This window comes from Dunckerocampus dactyliophorus, chromosome 20, assembly GCF_027744805.1.
Source record: "Dunckerocampus dactyliophorus isolate RoL2022-P2 chromosome 20, RoL_Ddac_1.1, whole genome shotgun sequence".
Classification (NCBI taxonomy): Eukaryota; Metazoa; Chordata; class Actinopteri; order Syngnathiformes; family Syngnathidae; genus Dunckerocampus; species Dunckerocampus dactyliophorus.
The window spans coordinates 17,376,728-17,401,124 of record NC_072838.1 but is presented as its reverse complement, the minus strand read 5'-3'; the positions used below and the strand labels follow the sequence as shown (position 1 = coordinate 17,401,124).

The following is a 24,397-nucleotide window of genomic DNA, read 5'->3' as shown; positions in this document are numbered from 1 at the left end:
AACTGTTATTCTGATTTCATACCGCATGTCGGAAAGATCCTCTATAATGACAGGAGCGCCCTGCTGGCTTTTTTAAACAGTCACTGCAACAACGTTACTCAACGTTCCTGCAAATGACAGCAACACACTGCTGTTTTTAAGGACCTACTGCAACAACTTCAGTCAAAGATCCTCCACACGAGAGCGACGCTCTGTACTGTACTGCAAAAATGCTCATCAAAGATCCTCTAAAAGACAGAATTGCACCTCTGTTTTTAAAGGACCTACTGCAAAAATGCTAGTCAAAGATCCTCTACATGACAGGTGAGTTCTGCTATTTTTCAGCATGCACTTCAAAAATGCTGATCAAAGATCTGCGATATGACAGGAGCACTCTGCAATTTTTAGGAATCTAATGGAAATATGCTTGTCAAAGATCTTCTACATGACAGGAACACTGCTGTTTTTAAGGACCTACTGCAAAAACTTTAGTCGAAGATTCTCCACATGACAGCAAGGCTCTGTACTGTACTGCAAACATGCTCACCATAGATCCTCTATACGACAGGAGCACTCTTTTTTAAAAGGACCTACTGCAAAAACACTAGTCAAGTCAGGAGTGCTGTTTTTCTTTATTCACTGCACTTATGTTTGTCAAAGATCCTCTACATGACAGAAACTCTGCTGTTTATTAAGGACCTACTACAAAAATGTGATACAAAGATTCTCTATGTAACAAGAGTGTTCAGCTATTTTAAGGGATGTACTGCAAAAATGCCCATCAAAGATCATCTATTCGACAGGATAGCTGTTCCGTTAAGAACCTACTGGAAAAATGCTAGCCAAAGATCCTCTGGAAGGCAAGAGTTCTCCAACTACCGTAAACATGTGTCAAAGATCCCCTAAATGACAGGAGCTCTCTGTACTGAACTGCAAACATGTTCATCAAAGATCCTCTATAAAACAGGAACACTCTCTAGTTTTGAAGGACTTACTGTGAACACCCTAGTCAAAGATCCTCTACATATGACAGGGGTGCTCTGCAATGTACTGCAAAAATGCTCCTCAAAGATCATCTATATGCCAGGAGCACTGAGCACTCTGCTGTTTTTTAGGACCTGCTGCACCCGAGTCAAAGATCTGACAAGATATGACAAGAGCGGCCGCTCTTTTTAAGGACGTACTTCCAGAGCATTTGTCAAAGACCTTCTATGTGCGACAGGAGCGCTCTGCACTGCACTGCAAAGATGCTCGTCAAAGATGCTCTATATGACAGGAGTGCTCTGCTATTTTTAGGAACGTGCTGCAAAATCATTAGTGAAAAGGAGTGCTCGACTGCGTTTAAGGACCTACTGCAAACACTCTAGTCAAAGATCCTCTACAAGGCAGGAGAGCTCTTGTGGGTGACTCCCACTCCCACAGTTTTCCTTGTGCCATCGCTTCATAACGCTGCATGAGAGACTTGCACTGCATTAAGTGCATGTGTGTGAGCGCTCATTAGACAGTAGGGGAATGCTATCTAATCAGCCAATCTGTCTTAATAGGCTCTTCTAATTAAGACAGGTGGGAACTGCCACACATGTACACGCACGCACGCACGCACGCACGCACGCACGCAGATCACACACAGCCATCCAGATATACACACAGAGTACAAGAGTGTTGCTGGGCTGATGTAGTCTGGGTGGAACTATCATCAATCAGTTTGCAGCAGACAGCAGACTGCGTGTGTGTGTGTGTGTGTGTGTGTGTGTGTGTGTGTGTGTGTATGCCACTCTCCATCAATCTCAAGTGGGCAGAGGGTAATCAGTGCTCACAACAGGACCCTGCTACCTCCCCCCACCTCTCCCCCTTTATCTCATCTAAATGTGTCTCCTCCTCCCGTCTCACCTTTGCCAACACAGCGAGACAGCGACGTAAAACACAACAAGTGTGTATCCGCCGCCGCCAGCACACACGCACATAAAAAAACGCAACCTGAGTGCGTTGTAACCCGCGCGACGTCGAGCGTATACATAAAACACCACGAGTGTGCTTTACCCGCAACGACACGGGCATAAAACACAACAACACATGTGATTATAAAGCTGTGTGACAACGCAGCCGCGCAAGTGGGTCTGCACGTGCGCATGTGTCGTGGCACGGATACGGCCCATAGGTAGCCATGGGTGGAGTAAACCGGCAAGGATTTAGCAGCACTTCCGACAAAAACACAGCACACGTCGTAGAAAACTCACATCTTTGCTGGAGAAGCTGATGAAATATGAGTCTCTGAGATTTTAAAGTCACGTTTAACGGATTACGATCTGGCAACTTTCAGTTTGGTAACGCAATTCAGTAATTAATAAACGGCCGCTGCTTAGGGGTAGACTATGTGTGCTCTATTATGAGGCCAAACACATTGACATACTGTACAAGTGATATGTAGCATTCTGGTCACTAGGGGGCAGTAATGACACAAAACACTGAGACGTTACCTTACGTGACATTACCTTAACACTGCATGAAGTCAAGCATGGCATGTATGACATGACAGACTGAAAATAAGCTCTTCTCCCATTCTGTGTGGAAGTGGTACATTTTTGGGCTTTTAAAGTTTAAAAGAAATACATTTGAGGCTAACTGGTTAGCTCGCAAGGGTAAGCGATATAGAAAATGGATGGATGGATGCTCGCACCCATCTTCCCAGTCCCTGCAGCATAAGAGTTGTGCAATGTGGCGTAAGCAATGAACAATAGGCGTGCCAAGGTGACTATTGGAGTGCATGTGTGGTCTAAATAAACAGAAGGACAAAGAAAAGCAACACGTGGACATTCTTATCACTCACTACTTCAACTCTTACTGCATTTACGTCTGCTGGGAATTCCCAGAAAATACAGCTACACTCAAAAAATGTGAATTCAATTTAAATGGCGTGGTGTCCTTAAAGGCAACGCGTCTTGGCTCGTAATAACACGGCTCGAGTGTGACTCGTGTTAGGTGAGTAGACTTTCACACGTGTGGCATCTTCTAGCTGGATTGACATTTTCAGTTGGTTTGGAGCTGTTAATACACACAAGTATGCTGTGTGTACTCCTGTCCTGTCTTATCTTTCACTAAAATGCAGTAAAAATGGGCATATTCACGCATATTTTATAGTTGCAAATGGTGATTAATCATGATGAATTACTTTGAATTTTCATGTCTAGAGGCTCTCATCATGTTAAAAGCCGTGTTTGGAAAGTCGTAAACAGGTTGTCTATGCTCCAACTACAACAGTGTTCCGTTTATTAACATTGAAGGCGATATCGCAGTCGGGTGTTGAACCAGCTAACCGCGATAAACGAGGGATGACTCAGGAATTGACTTTTATTTCGTATACATTCATTTTTTCATATTCAGACGAGAGAGACGGGAGAGTTTTCTGTGCCGCTTCTCAGTCGTTGCAGCTCATTGAAATCCGCAAAGGCTGCATGGAGGCAACTCCTGAAGACATTACACCTTATATCTAAAAGGCGTCTTCAGTTCTACATGTTGACGTGTGGAGTCTCCCCATTGACGTCCCTGGTGGGTGTGTCCCCCGGGGGCCGTCACAATAGGGTTGATGTCGGGCATGTCTGGTGAAAGGCGGTTCGCCTGCCTTGGTGGAAAAACAACTGGTGAGTGGCCACTGTGCCTGTGGAATGAGACGATATTTGGGGTTGAGATATTACAACACTGTTGTAAGCCGACGATGGGCGCAGACCTCCTCCTCTGTTTGGAGAGGGCATGTTGTGCACAACATAGCAACAAAGCCGTAGCATCTCTTCCCCCAAAGATTGTCTCATTCCACGGTAAATGTGGCCAGTGAGAGGCTGGCAGGCCGCAACTTGTGGCCACCCCCAGGGGACACACCCAGCAGGGACAGAAATAGGCAGACGCCACACTTAAACACGTCGAACTAAAAGAAGCTTTTGGATTAACGGTTTGAAACGTCGTCAACAAACAAGAAGAAAATGTGATTTGGAAGAGTAAGTTTTGTAGTTCTGGCAGGAGGGGGGCGAGATGCTAATATGTTCCTAAGATCTAATTCCAGGCCATCAGAACGGGCCCCTCGCCACCCCGCCAACAACAGTCTAATAACTGCGCCGTGATTACATCCAAACTGGCTACAGCAATGGCTGATCAATAGCATCATTTGCCAACAATCGATGAGCAGCGGGGGGCTGCAAAATATTGTTTTGGCGGAACCATTCGAAGGCACAAAAGGAACAAGCGAAAGAGTGAAGAGAGCGGCTTCTAAAAGGCACACAGACATCATTTGCTGCGTTAAAAACACCAAACAAAGCGGGCATGTCCTGCTTGCAGCAACGCGTGTGACATTCAGCGGTCTTGTGTGTGGGTTCCAGCCATAAAGCATGGAAGCACGTGCTGCCGTCACGTCATGAATCTTCTCTGTGGCCGTCGTCCCCGCACGCGCCACAATTAGCTGATGTTTGTCCTTTGCCTTGTTGTGTCCCTGGGAAAAGTGCTGAGGCCTCATGTTGATGAACTGTTCATTCGTTCGTTCGGTTATGAGTTGCTTAATTTATTGGTAGTAATGTTTCTTCTGTTCTTATTCATTTTCTTGTGTTCTTTCTTGGGAGAATGAACAGAACAAGAATTTCATTGCGTAGCAGAACACCTGTTTTACTGTGCAAATAACAATAAAACTCTTGAATCTTGACTCTTGAATGAAGCGTGGTTGCATTCCCCATCAGGCATCTGCGTGAACGCCTCACACCATGCTGGCGAGGGAGGAAACAGCGCCATGCTGGATGTTCCGACGCTGGCAGCCACAACATGAAGACCATCGAGATGACTTTGGGGCAGATTCCCTCATTTCGAGCAAAGTCGGCAAAGGTCCGATTATCTGACGTCACTAAAATCACCTTGACCAATTATTTGTGATGTGAGATTTTTTTCCCCCAATTTGCTCCAAAAACGTAAACGTTAACGTTCGGTATTTGTGATGGAAAATCCCGATGTGTGAAATCAACACGGAGGACAGCCGAGCCTGGGACTGCGTTATTGTCACATGGTCACATGGTCACATGGAACGCAACCATAGACAATCCGGAAGCAACCTGACCAAAGAAGCAAACAAACAAATGTAGTAGCGACCAGTTAGCACCACCGGCTAATGTCTATTTAGTGAGTCACACAAGCCCTACTACAAAAACAACAAAAAAGCAAAAACCATATATCCCCTATGTGACAGGAGAGCTTTGCTGTTTTTGAGCACCTACTGCAAAAACACTGGTCAAAGATTCTCTATGTGACAGGAGCACACTGCTGTTTTTAAGCATCTCCTGCAAAACTGCTAGTCAAAGATCCTCTATGTGACAGGAACACTGCTGTTTTTAAGCATCTTCTGCCAATACGCTAGTCAAACATCCTCTACAGTATGTGACAGGAACACTGCTGTTTTTAAGCATCTTCTGCCAATACGCTAGTCAAAGATCCTCTATGTCACGGGATCACACTGTTGTTTTTAAGCATCTTCTGCCAATACGCTAGTCAAAGATCCTCTATGTGCCAGGATCACACTGCTGTTTTTAAGCATCTTCTGCCAATACGCTAGTCAAAGATCCTCTATGTGCCAGGATCACACTGTTGTTTTTAAGCATCTTCTGCCAATACGCTAGTCAAAGATCCTCTATGTGACAGGAACACTGCTGTTTTTAAGCATCTTCTGCCAATACGCTAGTCAAAGATCCTCTATGTGCCAGGATCACACTGTTGTTTTTAAGCATCTTCTGCCAATACGCTAGTCAAAGATCCTCTATGTGACAGGAACACTGCTGTTTTTAAGCATCTTCAGCAAATACATACAAAATTACAAATGTCATGACAAATATTCTTCTCCATTATAAATCCTTTTTTGTTTTTAACTCAAACCTTTTATTGTTGCTGTTGCAGGATTTCTCCAAACTGGGTCACTTTCCCGATTCGCTCGCAAATTAGGCCTTAAGTGCTTGTTTACCGATTTCCACTGGCAATTTGCGCAAGACAAGAAAATAAAAAGAATGCTAATTGCTAAAAAATGCTAATTTTACCAGCGGCGATTAACAAGCAGCTAACGGCCGCCCGCGCTAATAACGCAAATTTGTTAGGTGTTTATCAGACAACAGCAGTAGGAGTGCAAAGACGGCCTGTTTCCATGCAGGCACTTGATGAGGCGTCCTCATCAGTATGCAGGAAGGGGTCCTGATGCCTGCCAGGAGTATATCAATATGAGCTAAGTGCCTGTAATCCTAGCCCAACATTACACACATACACACAAATGCAAGTGTTGCATTTTTGTTGTTGTTTCACAATCAGTCGCCCTTGAAAGAAGGTCCCGTTTATCTGCTATCTGTCTCGTCAAGCGGCACAGGCGTCCAGGAAGTAGCCCGCTGTCTAGCGATCTCATACTTGACAGCCCGTCACCTCGTCACCTCGCCTCTGATGCCGCCGCCTGCGCATGTTGGACGCCTGTCTTTCGTCTTTCTAAAAGGATTTGTTATTAGAACTGGTAGAAATGAGCTATGACAGCTTGGGAGCCGAAGTTAAAAGTCCTTTCATGATGCATCAGTAGGCGTGTTGCCGGGTACTCCAGTCGGACTGACAGGCACCGGCCACAATATTAGGTACACCTACACAAGCTCATGGATATCACGTGAGCAAGAATCCAGGCGACACGCATACCACAGGTGGTGCAGCACTCCACCAAGAACCAACTGTTGGTCACTTTATTCCGCCTTACCCAACAAGCAACACATAAACAAACATGACAGTAACATTACTGACACCTAGTGGCCGGTGTAGAATACTACATATATTCAACATCTTCGTGCTCTGAATGCCATAGATTTCAATTTTAGTTTATTTCAGCCATTTTTATGCTTGAACATTTTTTTATTTTGGCAAAAATAAGCTTAAATGAGTCCTCTGGACTCCGTGGAGGAAGTGGGGGAGAGAAGGATGTTGGCTAAGCTGACATCCATCATGGACAACACCTCTCACCCGCTACATGACACTGTGGGTTCCCTTAGCAGCTCCTTCAGCAGCAGACTGGTACACCCACGGTGTAAGAAGGAGAGGTTCCGCAGGTCCTTCATACCGACCGCTGTCAGGCTCTACAACACCTGCACCACCTGAACCATGTTGTAGTCACTATGTATTCTTTACTTGCGTATCTTGCTTGCTGCTGTAACAAGTCAATTTCCCTGCTGTGGGATTAATAAAGTACAATACAATACAATACAATAAATATGCATATTATTTTAAGATAATAATAGGACACATTCAACCATGAAGCATTTATTGGTTGATGTATTTAAAAAAATGTGATAGACTGAAGCTGCAAAATTTGAAGAGCAAAGTGGTGAGGGATGACTGTCATGCTAATAATGCTAACATTCCTAATAACATAGCATAGCGTAGCATAGCATAACATAGCGTAACGTAACCGGGCGAAAGGTAACCCAACGTGACGAAGCGTAGCGTAAACCATAATAGCATAGCTGTATTTACATTCTGCATCGTTTCATCCAGAGAATGATCAATTCTGTTGCTTGTGCGGACTTTATTGTTGATGAGGCAAAGAGGGAGTGCAGTACTTGGCAAAAACCACCAGAGGCGCTGTTGACAGAGGCTCAACTAGTTTGCAGTCTAATGTGTCCATGTGGTACATGTGGTACATGTGGTACATGTGGTACATGTGGTACATGTACTGTAGTGAGTATTTCAATGTTTCATCACAAGTCCACAAATGCTCAAGGACGTATGGACAAGTAGTTGCTAAGGACGTATGGACAAGTAGTTGCTAAGCAAGTCATACAATTTTCCTCCAATCTTGCTCGAATTTGACACACATGTTCTTGTCAGTCCCCTAAAGGTGTGTACCAAATTTTGTGGTAATTCAGCTATGCACCCTGAAGTTACAGTGGGTGTTTTGTGGAGCTCTGCAAGAAATTTCAAGTCAATCCGACCTACGGGGTTTAATAACAGCACCGCCTTGTGTTGTATTTGCTGGAAAAATAATAGCACAGTCAACACAGCAGGGGTGCATGTTCTGGCACATTTTCACCCTTTTGTGCACAACGGTTGAGGAGTAGAAGCGTTACACCACGGTGTGTCACGTGGCTGCATCACGCAACCAAAAGATTGGAAGCAGGTGCAAAAGTACCAAATGCTGTGGAGTGAGCGTTTGTCATCATTTGTTGGCGCAGCAGCTTTTAGTGGTGTTTATAAAAGCTAGGTCCGCATTGGAAAACACACCAGTCAATGCGGCGTCTCTTGGGAATCCATTAGCGGCGCGCTCTACTGGCCAAATGATTGTAAACACACGCTATTTCCCTGCGGAGAGGCCGACCCACGACCTTCACATTTACCAAATCCACCTTCTCGTTGCCCGGGAAGTGAAATTGGGATGTACAAGACTATTACGTAGTAATGTCCGAGGGGAGAAGGGATGAATGCAGGGAGGAGTAAGGGCTAAGATTCTGGAAGGGCCGTGAGAGCAGAATTAAGGACCACTGGGGCGGCAAAGCACCTCCGCTTGAAGGAAACGTGTCGAACACGAGCATGAGAATACTGCAATTACGTTACAAGCGTGGAAGCAATTAAGTGTTAATCCGCCGCCGCTTGACTTCAACACAGGTTCTGCACAGGATTAAAATTAGCCACCAAAAAGGCTAGCTGTTGGGAGACATGAAACCACCCCCCCGCCTGCAACATTCTACCATCCGCTACGAGTCTTTTTTTTTTAACAGCTGTGTAAACATGAAAGCAGACAACATTTGCATTCTCTAAGGAGGCCCTGACGTGCTGCCCAAAGGCTAACAATGCAAATAAACGCACATTATGCACAACGGCGCGGAGACGCCGGTAAATCGGCCTCTGACGCGCAGCGAGATGCCGCTTAATCAAATTGCAAGTAAGAGAAAAATCAAAGCAAGGTGTGTAATTAGATGACAGAATGCTAATCAGATTAGCGTGCTTGTGCAAAACAAAATGCACCGAGGAGACGCAAAATGCAACAAAATAGGTCACAACTTTTCTTGCTCGGATTTGATCTTTGCGCTTTTTCCGTTCCAAATAAGAATATAGCGATGTTTGAAGGACTCGTTAGGGACACGGCGCTATCAAACATGTTTACGTCGCTTGTTTGGCCACATTCTTCCAACAGTGCATCGTCATGTTCGACAGGAGAATCATCAAGTGGAGATACACGACGTTTCGTAGGACAATCAACATTGTTAGATTTTTTTATTTTATTGATATTAGACGTGAACTTGTTTGGCAAGAAAAAAGGCTGTACCTGTATATCTGTACAGTATACCTCCATGCCTGTACAGTTACTCAATAGAAAATAATCATATCAAAAGAAAATAAACATGGCTGATGGCCAGTTTGACCTGGAAACCACAGTAGGCACTCCTGCACAAGCGAGTGAAAAGCACGTACGCATGAACTCAGACTACAAACATAACACGCACACAAAAGGCTACAGTAACATTACTGACACCTAGTGACCAGTGCAGAATACTACATAGCATCAACGTCTTCTGAATGCCTTAAATTTGTATTTTAGTTCATTTAGCCATTTTTATCCTTGAAAAGGCTGAATTCAGCCAACAAATATGTAACATTTCCTTAAACATGCATAATTTTCAGACCAACAATAGGATGTATTCAACCATGAAACAGCATGATTTATTCATTCATATATTTTGGAAAAAACAGGATGGAGTGGCGAGGGACGACTGTAATGCTAATAATGCCAGCAATCCCAATAACATAGCATAGCATAGCATAGCATAGCATTACGTAGCATAGCATAGCGTAATGTAGCATAGCGTAGTATAAAGCATAGTTCTATTTTAATTACACATCGTTACACCAAGACAACGGTCAGTTCTGTTGTTTGTCTGGACTTTAGTGTTGATGAATCACGTCTACAAGGAATTAAGGCGAAGGGGGGGTGCAGTACTTGGCAAACGCCGCCGGAGGTGCTGCTGATTGAGTCTCAATGAGGAACATGTGTGAACACACCAGTTTGACCCGGAAACTGATTATTTTTGCAAGTTACCTCGTTAAAAAAAACACGATTAAAAACAACTTTGCAAAATATTTCACGGTTATATTTTTTATAACAAATTCTAAAATATCTGTGCTCATTACCTTTTTGTTTGTTTTTTGTTAGCAAAACAGCAATGATAATAGTGATATAATAAGGATGGGAGGTAGGATTGAATAAGATCTGCTTCCTCCGACTCCTTTTCGGACATGTGGAAGTGTGAAGTGCAACATGAAGAACTCATGTCAAGTGTAAGCGTGTCTGAAAGAAATTCAACCACAGCCATGAAAAGTAAGACCCAAGTCATTTACTGACTTCATGTTCATGTACTAACAGTGGCCATGAACTTATTTTTACACTTACAATAAAGTATGTCACAGATAAGCAGCCGTGACACTGCCGACCTGACCACGTTCTTCCCACACTGCTTTGGACGGGTCAGTCTTTAAAACGTCCATGTAGTCATACGTCACACTGCAATCTCATCATCTAGTCCCCCCCCCAGATTGTAAGGCAATGAGCATCACTCACCAAATGGTCGGTGGTTCGGACCCCTCCACCTCCAGGTAGTCGTACTTCTCCTCGGTGTGGAAGTCTGTAAAGACGACAGAGATGGTGTCTCCGGGTTCGGCCAATAGGATCCAAGTACAGTCGGCCTGGTTACCATAGTTGCCGGGGTAACCGGGACTGGTCACCACCCCACTGCCGCCCCTCACAGTGCCCCCACATGTGTCCTCAGCTGTCAATCAAATCAGAGTGACAAATAGAAAAACCTGGGTTAGGGAGAGGAGGAGGGACTGAGGGGCGGACTTTTTTGGTTTTGTTTTTTGACAATCAATTAGTAAAAATGTATGTCAAGTACGAGGTGTACTGGAAAACGTATTCCCAGTACACACGGCAGGTGAGCCAGCCCAACACCCTGCCTTCTCTCTCCCGATATCAGCTGACTTGGCTTTAGTTTTACTGAGAAAAAACACACTTGAATGTTGTTCAATCCCAAATTGGCTCGTCTACACAATCAGAGAGGGTGAGGCTGCAGTTCCTGCGGTCGACACCAAAGGGGCCGCCGTCCTCGCCTCCAATCACCAGTTTTGTTGTCTTTTTGTCCAATTGGCAGTGAGACCAGGACTGATCGCATAACAGATAAAGACACATGGATTGCGCTGTGCACACGGCATAAATTATAAACATATAATTTATACGCAGAGGAGGGGGACACATTGGACCACATTGGACCTTTTGTGCGTCACTGGGACATCGGTTGCATGATGTCCAATGTGTTGAAAAGGATGCCCCAGTGAGCAAAGATGCAATGTAGAAACCACGTTTGTAGGTGGACATAAAGGAGGCCATGGTGGTCCACGACGCACGCTTCGCACACACAAAATGACTGCACTTGGACTCTTTTTGGGGAATAAAACGTTAAAATGAACGCTGAAAAAGTGCATCATGAGACTTTGGACAAGTGCGCACACGCCAGGCTGCCTTTGGGGGTGGAGCATGTGCACATGACAAGGGCAAGGGGGGGTGGGGACAGAGCCAGACTCCACCCACACACTTTGGAGGCTGACTGTGCCCCCCCCCTCCACACACACATAAAGACCCACAGACAAAAAACGAATCAAGAGGACAACAAAACACAAAGCGATCACAGACTCCAGACAGGAAATTACAGCCCAAATAGCGCGGCTCGAGACAGGAATAGAACCAGGATCACGGGGTAGGGAGGGAGGGCAGGCAGGCGGAAACGGAAGCGAGACGCAGGATGAAACAAAACAGAAGCGAGTGCCAAAGTCCAATCTATAAATACGTTAAATGATGTGGGAAAAAGCGTTCATGTTGTACGCGTGTTGAGAGCACTAAGACATTTAGGGCACAAGCGCACAGTCACACCATACACCCACTTGCAAGCTGTTCATTTCAGACAATCTACACTGCTGGAAAGCTGTACACCGACTACTCTAAAGTATTACATTTCTCTCGTATTCACGCCATGTGTCATGTGAGGGGTGTACTCACTTTTGTTAGTTTGTGTGATTCTTTTAAAGGAAAACTGCACTTTTTGGGGGACGGCCACAATCCTTATGTGAGACGTAAACACGCCCACTTCTCCGTGCGTTTTAAAGATATAAAAAGGATCAAAAGAGGCGGGTAGTTCATGCATGTAATGGGACATTATTTACATTATTCCCCGAGAAAGCCTGCTTTTAAAACACCCCAACAAGGTTTTCTGCTTGTCTGTCCGTGCTTGTACTGTAGTGACAGGCACATCCATCACAACATGAACACTTACACTATTTGGGTTAGGGGAACTTCCTTCCTGGGTTCTAACTTTTTGGAGGTTTTTTCAGACGGCTTTATAGGTGGGAGAGGTGCGTCCCATTCTTAGCTGCCTCTTTTTAGCTGTTTTTATGTCTTGAGAATGCACAGAAAAGAGAAAGGCGTGAAAGAGAGAAAGAAAATACAGAGACAGGCACATGCCATGTAGTAGTTACAAGCTGTACACTGACTACTCTCAAATACAGGTATAGCAGTTTTCTAGTATTGTCATGTGTGACGTGTACTCACTTCTGTGAGTTTTTGTGACTCTTTACTTTGTGACTATAAGGACAATGAAGGATCCTTGGGGATGTTCTGAACTCCTGTTTCCATGCCAGTGTCGTACTGGGAAGAACCACAAGCTCCAGTATGTGGTAAAGCCTGATGGTGCTAAACATTTGCAACGCGACATGAGGGGTGGCCCAGCGATCATTCTAGAAGACTGAGGCAGGTGATGTGGGGTCGCCATGGCAATGACAGAGGTGTTATTCCGCTATAGGACACCATTGTCCATCAAAAGCGGATTACTGTAAAGGTCATAGCTGTAATCACGGCCTTATTTTTAGTCCATGTGGAGATGGACTGTCAACATTGGTCACCTTTGGAGGTGCCACACACACACACACACACACTAAAGCCACTTTCACACCTTGAGGTGCGAGCCTGAAGTCACCACGGTGGGGGTGTGGGGGGCCACTGTTCACTAACACAATTTCCAGAAGGTGAGAAAGAGAGTGACACAGGTGAGCACCTGTCATGTTGCTATAAGGACCTCAGTGGGCGGTTGTGTTACGGAACACCTCGGCATCCAGTCGGGGTATTACATGTGAGGGGGGTCGCATGGCGGGGGCCAACCTGAGTTCATCTATCCGTGAGTCGGGTTTTTTCTGAGCGACTGCACTTTAGCGGCGAGCTCTTATTGCACACGGCAACCTGCGGAGGCTGAACTTGTCTTTCGGCAACCCAGCGCTGACCCGCACCAGGAAGTGAAGTGTGTGTGTGTGTGTGTGTGTGTGTGTGTGTGTGAGAGAGAGGAAGCAGCACTATGAGCCTTTTTGCCTTCCTTTCTGATCACATCAGCAGGCTACACTTTTGCCCTTTTTTCTGCCTTTCACTCGGCTCTCTCCCCTGCTGGGGCTCCTTTCAGCATCCTCGACTGGCATCGCACCAGGAAGAAATACACATACACGCTAACCCCCCGCCGTTAATTGCTTCCAGACCCGACCGTGAGAAGTGAATTGCCGTGAAGTAGGATTCCTTATTGTGGTTATAAGTGGTTATTTTCATAGTTAGAGCATAGGAAACCTTACGACCTTCTAAATATGGGTTTTTAACATTATCACAGCCCTCTAGACATGAAATAACACCACGATAGTCACTCCTGTTACCCAATATAGTAGACATAATAAGAAGAAATAAGCAATTTAAGACATAAATAAGACTCGTGCTGGTGTGTGTCGCAGTAAGTGTGTTCCATGTAGAGGTCAGAAAGTCAGAAAGTCAGGAAGTCAGGAAGTCAAGCGCTAGGAGTTGAGTTTTAGCTTATCGTGGGTTATGGCCGCAACATGATTCTGATGATTCTTACTATGTCATTATCATTGTGCCTAAACCTGCAATAAAAGCCTGATGTTCCGGCGACAGTCTGGTTCTTGTCTCACCAAACAATCACTGCCACCTGGCGACCAACGTAGAATACTACATCCACAATGAGTTCAAACATGAAGAGCTTGTATTTGATTTTATTTTGGCTTATATTGTAGTTCATTCAGCCATTTTTATGTTTGAAAATGCTTAAGTTAGGCAAAACATAGGCTTTTTTCTTTTACTAATAATAGCCTGCATTCAACTACGACACATCCTGATTTATTCATTTACACATCTTGGAAAACCATGATAGAGGGAAGCTGCAAAATGCAAACCACCCTGCGGTGAGGGACAACTGTACTTAAACACAAGTTTCAAATAAATACAAGACCCTGGATATAATTATAATTACATCATTATTAGTAAATACTGTATACAGTATTTACTAATACTAATACCACTACTTCATGTTTTCCAGCAGCAGTCTGTTTTTTATTTATTAAAAATATCATTATTATAAAGTACGTTGGGTTCTAATATGATATATTTAGTTTTTTTAATAATAATGATAATGTTATCATTATTATTACAACAATAATATGATGATATTTTATATTATTCTTTTTACAAACTACAAATACAAACTATATGTATGCATTAAATAACATATGTTATAAATACATATGTTTAATTATCATTTTTATTACTATTAACACTCATCAATTTGGAAAAATACTGAAAAATATGACAAAACAAAACACATTTCACACGACTACATTTGTAATATTCATTTCTTATGTGCCGTTATGCATTTTTGTGGCCATACAATTAAAATGCATGTGAACTGAATGCTGTTTAAACACGTCATGTACTTTCCTAACCTTCTTAACTAAGCGGGATGATTCATTCTGAACTGCCACCTTCGGATTCCTGGCATGAGACATCTGCTGTGCGTCCATGCAGCGTGACAGTGCAACATATTGGGGGGGAAATACATATGAATGTGCTGAGATGTCTCGCAAATGAATGCGCATCCATGTCAGGCACACGTGGAGTCCACGGCCGAGACTGACTGATGTCTACACGTGGAGCCGGTACCACACAGGGTGGACGCACGCAGGCAGGGAGGTTGATGGATAGTCATATGGAGGAGATAAGAGAGCAGCGGGGGAAGCATAGATGCGCCCTGGAGTCCGGGAAGGGATTGGGGGGGGGGATGAGATGATGTAGACGGCCTATAATCCCTTCATGCTGACAGCACGCTGATGTGGGTTTGAATGCCGGGGAACGCCGATACTCATCTGTCCTATTGGAGTGACGCAAACAAGAGATGGCTTAGGGGTCAGGTGGGACGCTGTGGAAAAGAAAGTATTACACCAATCAGCAGCAAGAGGCGGAGATCTCCAAGAATCACGCAGCGGGACAGATCATGAAGGAATTCCCTTTCATGACAAAACCGCAGGAATGAGGGAGGGGGGACGGGCAGGCTAAGAAGACCGTGAGTGCATGTGAGAGGTTGGGAAACAGGAGCGGAGCGTCTCAACTGGACGCACCAATTCTTTGGTGCGTTTGGAACAGCACTTGATGAGGTCTCAACATGGAACATCAACTCCAATTGGATTTGTTTCTTGAACCATTCAATCCCAGCCATTTCTCAAAAGACAACCCCTTCACTCGCGGCCACTTAAGACCTTTTTGACGGACCTTTCGAGGCACACAGAATACTGTGTTCTACGGCATATGAACATGGAACCGACCAAAAGACTTTCATCAGGAAACACATTTACTCGACCTTTTTCCGTTCTTTAGTCATCAGCAGAACAACATAGGTAAGTTTCAGGAAAATATCAGTTCCCAACTAGAAAAGAAAACCAGCTTTTTGTGAAACCATACATTTCACTTTTTTGTGTCAAAGTGAAAGTTATGCAATACCACAACATAAACAATACTTTTTTAAATTTTTGTTTACATCAAAGTAACAATTTACTTCCAAATGTAACCCCGTGAACTATTTACAATTTTCACATTTGGAACTTAACTGCAGGATGTGTGCGCTTGTGTGTGCACGTGCGCAACCTTCTGCACGCTACACTCCTCCACGCTCTCCCACTGATCTCAGCAGCGTCTCTGCTGGTTGCAACCACGTAGCGCACTCCATGTTTCCTCACTTCCTTTTCGACAGCCATCAGCAGCATTGACAGTTCTGTGAGCTAAATGGATAAATAGGTTGTTATGCTTGAGGCCACGAGAGGGATGACACCTAACTCCGCTCAACTTTGAGCCTTCACTTTTAATGCGGCTGCTCTAATGTTTACCGTCTCAAAAGCACTGATGGTGCATTTTTGCAGACTTTTAATCATGTCAACAAGCATATTGGTCACTGTCCCTCCCTCGCTTGCTTGCCAGCTTTGTATATTACTGGAAAAGTCACAAACACACATAAACACACACACACACACACACAAACACGCACGCAGAGATAGAAAGTAAGCAGGCTGACCTTCAGCACCGCCCACCATCTGTCCACAAATCAAGCAGCAGCTGCTGTCTGCCAGTCAACTAACGGGGGTCGACATTTAGCCCAATTACGGCCGGTAGAGTGATAGAGCGCTACATCATCCAAAGTGAGACGTCATTGATTGATTACCTTTTTAATTCCTACACTGACCTCACGCTAAACTGATTACATTCAATTTCCAGCCAGAGATTTAAAAACAATCCCCATCTCATTACGCCGCTATCGCTCGCTTACCCGTATTGATAGCGTTTAACCCAACGACTTCTGCAGAGGGGTGCAACATATTTACAGGAAGTGGCGCACGGCGGAGGCTGTTGTGTTATTGTCGTGCACATAAACAGGGCGGGAGGGGGACTTTATTGCAGCACTCACCGAAGTGGCGCTTGCTTGGGCGCACTTCCTATCAAACTGTCTCATCACCACAAGAGAAAACAGGAAGTAGGGGATGAGATTACGAGGGGGTGCGTGTCAGGGAACTGCGATGTGCAGTAACACTCCTTACCAGCAGGTGGCGCTTGTGCACACTGTCTGAAAACCAAGGCTACTGTGTTTTCATTGTAATTTTCTTTTGTTTTATCATCATCATACATTTTTAAAATTACTATTAATAATAAATAAATTGTTAATGTTCTTAATACTAGCTAGCTGCAGGCTTAAACTCATTCCAAAACTGCTAAACTGTTAGGTCGGAGGCCCTTGCTCTGCTAGAGGCGGGACAACTGGGTGCCCCTGCTGCTGATTGGCTGTCTGGCTCCTTCAAAGTGATTGTTTGTAGCTGGGAGATGCCGGTTCTTGTGGACTTGTACTTTTAGGACATTTAATAGAGTAGCTGTCGTGCCTTCTGCTAGTGTGCCCACCTGTTTCGCTGCCATCCAGCCCGTCCTTCTCCTTTCCTTTGGCCGGCTCAAGACGAACACAAAGCTCGCCAGCCCCTCCTGTGTGCCTTTGTTGTACTTTGCGTGACTGTCATTAAAAGAGACCATAGCTGTGTTTTGGCCTCACGCTTTTGCGTTTGGGGTCCAGATCTACACAGCACGAACACAAACAAAATAAAAATGATAACATAAACAATTATACTAAATGAATGTAGAATTTATCATAATAGTACTACTAATGACAATAATCCATTTCATGTATTTTTTAAATATATTTGATGGCATGTTTGCTTTTCATTTTGAGTCTGTCTCTTTTAATATTTATTTTATGTCAATTGTATATATTTACTTTGTTTGTTTCTATGTATGTTGTGTTATTTTTCTGTCTATTTTCATCATTTCAGATTCATTTTTTGTTTTATATTATTTATGTCTTACATGATATACAGATTTATTTTCCTTTACGATACATAAAATGCATGAATGGAAAATTAATATGACAATACTACTACATACAACAATAATTTCATGTATTTTTACAGTGTTTTATATTGCATTCTTATTTATTTTATTCGAAGGTATTTGATGTATTTTATTTCTACTTGTATGAAATTGATATATAATTTACTTAATTTGTATTGTTTGACTTGGTATTTACTTATTGTTTCAATCCATTACAGTACATTCAAACATATAATATGAGATCTACTCGTTACTATTCAAACACCCTGCTTGGGTGCAGGTGCAAGAGAGTGTATATTTTGTGAAAAAGAGCAATTTGCACAAAAGATCATCTTAATCATGAGAACACCGCATGACGCAGTTTGAAAAAATAAAAATAAAACTGCGTCTTTAGGAAAAAACGTCCCCAGGGTGCCATTAACTTGTAGCACGCGTGAAAAAGAAAAGCTTTGTCTCATCACAAAAAGGTCAGACGTGTTCAAAGAAAGCCGTTATAAAAATAAAGTGTCTCCAAGTAAGAAGTCTTGCTGTCACGTTCATAAAGAGCTGTCACAAATGACACGTGGATAAATGCCACACCCATGATCACACCAGGCTCTTCTCAAAGCGACGTTCACTGGACGAATCACGGTGGAAACATCAAAGCCGACTTGACTCAAAGTTCGAAATCGGAGCCGCTGTTTGCTTAGGCAATTAAAAGCATTCAAAAGTAAAACTGTTAATCTCATGCGGGACATTCTAGTTAACCATCACGTTCCAAAAAGGTCCTACTTTTTTCGTCACTCCACATTTTCCATGACACTAATTCGGAATGGAGTAATGTTACTCGTTCCACATTTCGGTGGACATGACTTGAGAATTGTCACTAGTTCTGCATTTTTCAAGCCGTTCAAACATCAAAATGCTCAGCTAGCTCAGGACATGTCGATGATTAACTTTCACGTCCAGAAAAGGATTCCTTTTTCTGTAATTCCGCATTTTCCATGCCCAAAACGGCCATTGAAGTGAATGGGCAACTGTTTCTCCTTCAACATTTCACATTGATTTTCCACATTCCAAAAGGTCCCACTCCATGGGTGTTTTTCCCGCCTAGCCCCACCCCCAAGGGGTGTGGTCAGAATGCCTTGTAAGACAAGCTAGCATATACAGTATACAGTATGTAATACAGATATCCTTGTATAATCTTTAAACTACTGGTCAATGTCTTCTGGACTGTGGCGGCCATGTTTTTCAACCAATCTTGCCCAAATTTTCCACACACGTGCTTGTCAGCCCCCCAAAGGGGTGTACCCAATTTGGTGGTGATTAGGCTTGGCAGCCTAAAGTTACAGTGGGTGTTTTGTAAAGAAATTTCAAGTCAATCCGACGTATGGGGGTCACACTTTGTTGTTTAATAACAGCGCCACCATGTGGTGTATTTGTCACAAAAATAACAGCAAAGGCAACACAGTTGGGGTGCTTGTTTTGACAAATTTTCACCCTTTTGTGCACGGCGGTTCAGAAGTAGAAGGGTCGGCCAGCAGTTGACAAATTTGGCCCTAAGATCGAGAAGCTGTCGGCCAAACAAAAGGGCGAGCGTAACCTGTCGACTCGGCTTAGTCATGGAAGTGTCGGAATAAGCAGATGGGGAGATGAAGGCGTGTTCATCATCAGTGATATGAAGCGACTTACTGCAAAACATAAATAAAAAAATAAAAACCAAGGTCGCAGAAAGACAACTTGAATCGTCTTGTCCAATTACAAGAAGTAAAAGTAGGCGAAGTGACAGCCAACCAAAGTGACGATAGCAACGTTGTCGCTTTTAAATCTTTTTAAAGCTGCACACACGCCTATTGTTTTTTGTTTTTGGTGGGGAGGGGGGCGTTCCTTTAATCTGACCTGTGAGGCGGGAAGAAAACAAACCTCTTTTAGCTTCCTAACACTTCATTTTATTTTTTGAAACAGACTGTCATCCATGAGACGCCCCACACGAGCACGCACCCGTCCAGACCTGGCGCCACGCGCCACCTGCTCACGTTTGATGAGCGACAGAAAGCAAAGTTCCAAGAAAAAAAGGCAGGATGATGACAGATGATTTTGTGAAAGAAGTGGCTCGCTAGCTAGCTGAAGGCACGGCAAAACCAATTAGAAGTCACAATGGAAGCGAGGCTCGGGGGGAGGAAGCGAGGAAGCCAAGACGGATGAATATTGGATAGAGATGGATCAAGACGGCGATTGGGAGGATTAGCGGGAACAAAAAGGGAAACAGGGAGAATAAATGACAGAGGTAGAAGAATACAATGATGATGGAAGATTGTTTGATGGAGCAAATGAAAGATAAACAAGCCCAGATTGGGGGGGGGGTGTTGCTTTTGTTGTGCTGGCCTCTTGTTTACAAGCAGAGTGCTTGTTCGTCATACATCACTGACATCTACTTGTACATAAACAGTACGTGAGTCTGTACAGCCAGCTCACATGACTTGGAGGACAAATTACTGCATCCTCCAAAGCAACAGGAATACATACAGTATAGTGGTACACTCGGGGTTTTTAATGATTAGTTTATTTTTTATTACTTTTTCATATGATTTATTTTTGCAATTTTTAAAACATTTTTTAAACTATAATTCATTTTGTTATTTTTAAAAATCCATTTTATATGATTTTTAAATATGACAATTTTTAAAATATGATTTATTTTGTCATTTTTAAAATGATGTTTTTACATGATTTATTTTGTGATTTTTAATGTGACTTATTTTGAGATTTTTGACAACTGTTTTTGTGACTGATTTTTCAAATATTTTATATGACTTATTTTTTTTAAATGACTTATTTTTAATGGCTTACTCTGAAATTTTTGACAACTTTTTTCTCATTGACTTTGTACATTTTAAAATGACATTTATATGATTTATTGTGTAATTTTTTATTTAGCCTTTTAATTTTTTTAAATCTGATTTATTTTGTCATTTTTGAACCGATGTTATGATTTATTTTGTGACTGTTCATATGATTAATGTTTATGACTTATTTTGAAATCTTTGACAACGTTTTTCTAATTGACTTCGTACATTTTAATATGTTTTATATGATTTATTTTGTAATTTTGAATCTAACGTTTTGATATTGTATATAATTTATTTTGTATTTTTAAAAATGAATTGAATAATTGACATGAATTCATTTATGTTGTATGTTTCACTTTGCAAGGCACCGTGTTTGCTTTCAATAAATGACTAGACTACAAATGTGTACATGATTCCACCTAAATACAACAATATATCAATCAAATCAAATATTATGATGATGATAAAAAATAAATAAAATTAAATGAAAATATATTTTTTAAATATATTTGTTTTAAACATTTTTTTTTTCAATAGGGAAAAATATAGATCTATAACAATCAGTAACCTTCCAATAAAGTGTAACCCATTGCTTAGTGGAGGTACGACGTCTCATTCTGTCCATTTTCCTCCCACTTGTAACTTCTCTGCTTGCCACCATCACCTCTGCCTGCGCCATGACGGAAAGGCTGACTGCATTCATCTTTGTTTTCGTTTCAAACTGCCTCCATTGGTTCAATCACGCGTTAAAAAAAGCTCACTTTCACACAGCAACTTTGTTTGTGTTGGCAACTTGACCCCGCGTGTTTTGTGTTCATGTGCGTATGCTCGTGTGTTAGCGGCTAGCCCGGCCCGCACGTCTGCGGGTTTGAATTATTGATGCCGCTAAAGTGGTCCACCGGGGCGGAGGAATGCAACTCGCACTTCTAATATTCACAACATGTGTACTTAAAATATTCATCGCCCCGCAGGAGAGCGAGCGGAATACGTCGTGCTACTGGACACTTGCGATGATCCAGTATATGTTTAATGATGCACTTAAACACTCACGCAGGGCTCTCCCTCAACTATTTATTTGGTCTAAATGGGGAAAAGCTTCACTGTAGAACCGACCCCTGACCCGACACAATACTACTACTACTACTACTACTACTGCTACTACTACTACTGGCAACCAAACCAAACCCATGCATTGCTAGGTGTCAGTAATGTTTCATTAATAAGGCAATAGCCACCGCAGGAAGTGCACTGTCCAGAAAACTCTCCCAATGCTACCGTGTGAGTCTATGTTATGTCTTATTTATGTCTGAGATGTCTTATTTCCTGTCATTATGTCCACTGTACTGGGCCATGGGAGCGTAGAGGTGACTATAGGGGTGTTACTTCATGTCGACAGGGCTCTAATAATGTAGTGTTTGCGTAATACTGCGAACAAACGACGGTGAAGCAAACTGAGCTTCTTGGTGGGTTGCGACTACGACTTTGATGTAGAAAATCATTCTAAAGTCTACATGCACTATTTCTCTGTTGGAATGATATCTGAACATGCAATTAGTTGTTCTTCATGAGGAAGAACATCAGTCCTCCGTCTGCAAGGGAAGGAGTTCAAAGTTAGCGTCATAAGCCTGTGAAAGCCCGCGGGTGGTCCAGCTTCCACTGTTTAAAACAAGTTGTGGAAACCAGTTAATAATGTAGCGGTGCACCCGGGGGGCCTCCAGCACACGTCTCCCATGTAGCGTGTCCTACTTCATGGAGTATTCCATCTCATGCGTCACGTTAGCATCACGCTGCGTCTCCTTCCCCGTCTGTCGCGGCGTTTCTTTATGCTAAAACCTCATTATGCATGCAGATAGGAGCGCTCCAACAACAGCGGTCTCAGCGGTGCCCCCACCCAACAAAACACACATCCATCATCATCACCATGACAACCGTGGATAGGGCTGTCAATCAGAAGCGTTCCCCCCCCCAGAGGGGCAAAGTCTGCACACCCGAATGTGCACAGACGCAGGTAGGCGAGGTTCGTCGTCGGGGCCACAAGAGAGGCTTTCGTCACCTTTTGGTGGCTTGTGAGCCACACGAGGTGGCCAGAATGCAAACTACAACCAAACAATAAACACATTCAATGAATGCCATCAAAAACTTTATTAACAGATTTTTTTGATGAAGCTCTCGTACTGGACATCTTTCGATCGTTCAGGTGTGAATGACGTGCGTCATATTTACTTTTTAACCTCATTTTCACCTTACAGGGAGTGAAATCCAACCATTCTCACGACAGGAAAGTGTTGTTTTGTAGCCTGCAAAGTGGCTTTTTAACCAACACAGGTAGGCTGAATAAGATGCATGAATTTCCTCAGCATGGGGGCCACATAAAGGCTCTCACATTAGCCCAAAAATGATTTTTCTAATATTTGGTGACGTTTTTGCTACACAAACACAAACTAGTGACAGTGTAAATCAACATGGCACTGTTATCTTCATGAAGGCTCACTTTGTAATGCAAACCTCTTTTGACTGTTCAGGTGTGCCTATATTTACTCTTTAACCTCATTTTCTGCTTAAATTAAAGCCCCCTTTATGAAATGTAACCATTTCCATTACAGCAAAGTGTTGCTGCGTGACATTTTACACACGCAGCACACATACACAAAGAGAGTGAAGATCCTGAATCATTTAGTGGCTAAATGAGTCCCTGCTGACGACAGCAGCCGTGCTATACACCGTGTGTGCTTGCATGGCAGTGATTTTGTGTGTTAGTGCAGGAAAGAAAACGTTGTGTGACTGTGAGACACTTTTGTGTTGCAGTGTCAGCACCCCGAGAAAAGAAGAGCCATCACGGTAAACACACACATTTTTAATCCAATCACATTAAAGTTAAGTGAAGCGCACCTGACATAAGCCTGGTGGCTGCCAGACAAAGACGCCGTGGAGTCGACGCAGACTTGCAAGCGGAGGCGCGGCTAAATGAAGTTTTATTTGATCCGAAAATAAAACCGCCGAGCTCACAGGTGAGGCGATGATGTGATCGCTCCTGACAACAAGGATGCATTCACTTATTTAGCCAATCAGCACTAAATGCTACTGTACATCTACTGGAAGACATTTTCCGTAACATTCGCCTACTTTTCAAACTAATTCAGACACACCAGTGCTGATAGCTGCAATGAGAGCCTCACTCGGATTTCTAAAACAACTTTCATTTATTACCTTTAGATGGTTTTTTGCCGTGCGGAGGTCATGTCTTTGCCGGCGTTCATCTGTTTGTTTGTTTGCGTTGAAAATAACTCGAAAAGTTCTATATGGGTTTGGATGAAATGTTCAGCAATTGTTGCAAATGAGATATGGAAGAACTGAGAACTATGGCGCCTGGCGAAGCTCCGTGCTCTCCGAGTGCTTCTCTACGTACTTGATGTATTCCTCATCATGACTTATTTAGAATTTTTATGATGATGATGACGATGAAGCTGTATGCCAAGAATGAGCAGGACGCCGCCCCCCTGGTTGGCCTCCCGAGGACTTACAGCAATGACATCGGACCGTCATTCCCACTGGACCAGTGTCGTGATACCTAGACGAGGGAAGATGATGACGGTTGAAGAGGTGGGGGGGTGGGGGGGGGGATCCCAGAGGAAAATAACAGCCAATCCTGCAGAGGGTGAGGCAGGAAATAATAACCTGGCCATTGAAGAGATGCAAGCCACTGATATCAAGGCAGGACAGCACCTTACAATGCATGGAGGCTTCCACCCCAAGTCCAGCATCCTGAGGC

The 24,397-nt window shown here is 43.3% G+C and overlaps 1 protein-coding gene across 6 annotated transcripts in view; it reads right to left on the bottom strand.

The window, feature by feature from the left end:
- Positions 1-24,397, bottom strand: part of csmd3b (CUB and Sushi multiple domains 3b) — a 285,038-nt gene that overhangs the window by 134,556 nt on the left and 126,085 nt on the right. For 4 of the 6 annotated variants that reach the window (XM_054763453.1, XM_054763451.1, XM_054763454.1 and 1 more), the window contains exon 5: positions 10,574-10,781. In XM_054763453.1, the coding sequence (XP_054619428.1) occupies positions 10,574-10,781 (208 nt within the window). The remainder of the gene's footprint in view (positions 1-10,573; positions 10,782-24,397) is intronic. The other 2 variants (XM_054763455.1, XM_054763456.1) reach the window with 2 other exon arrangements.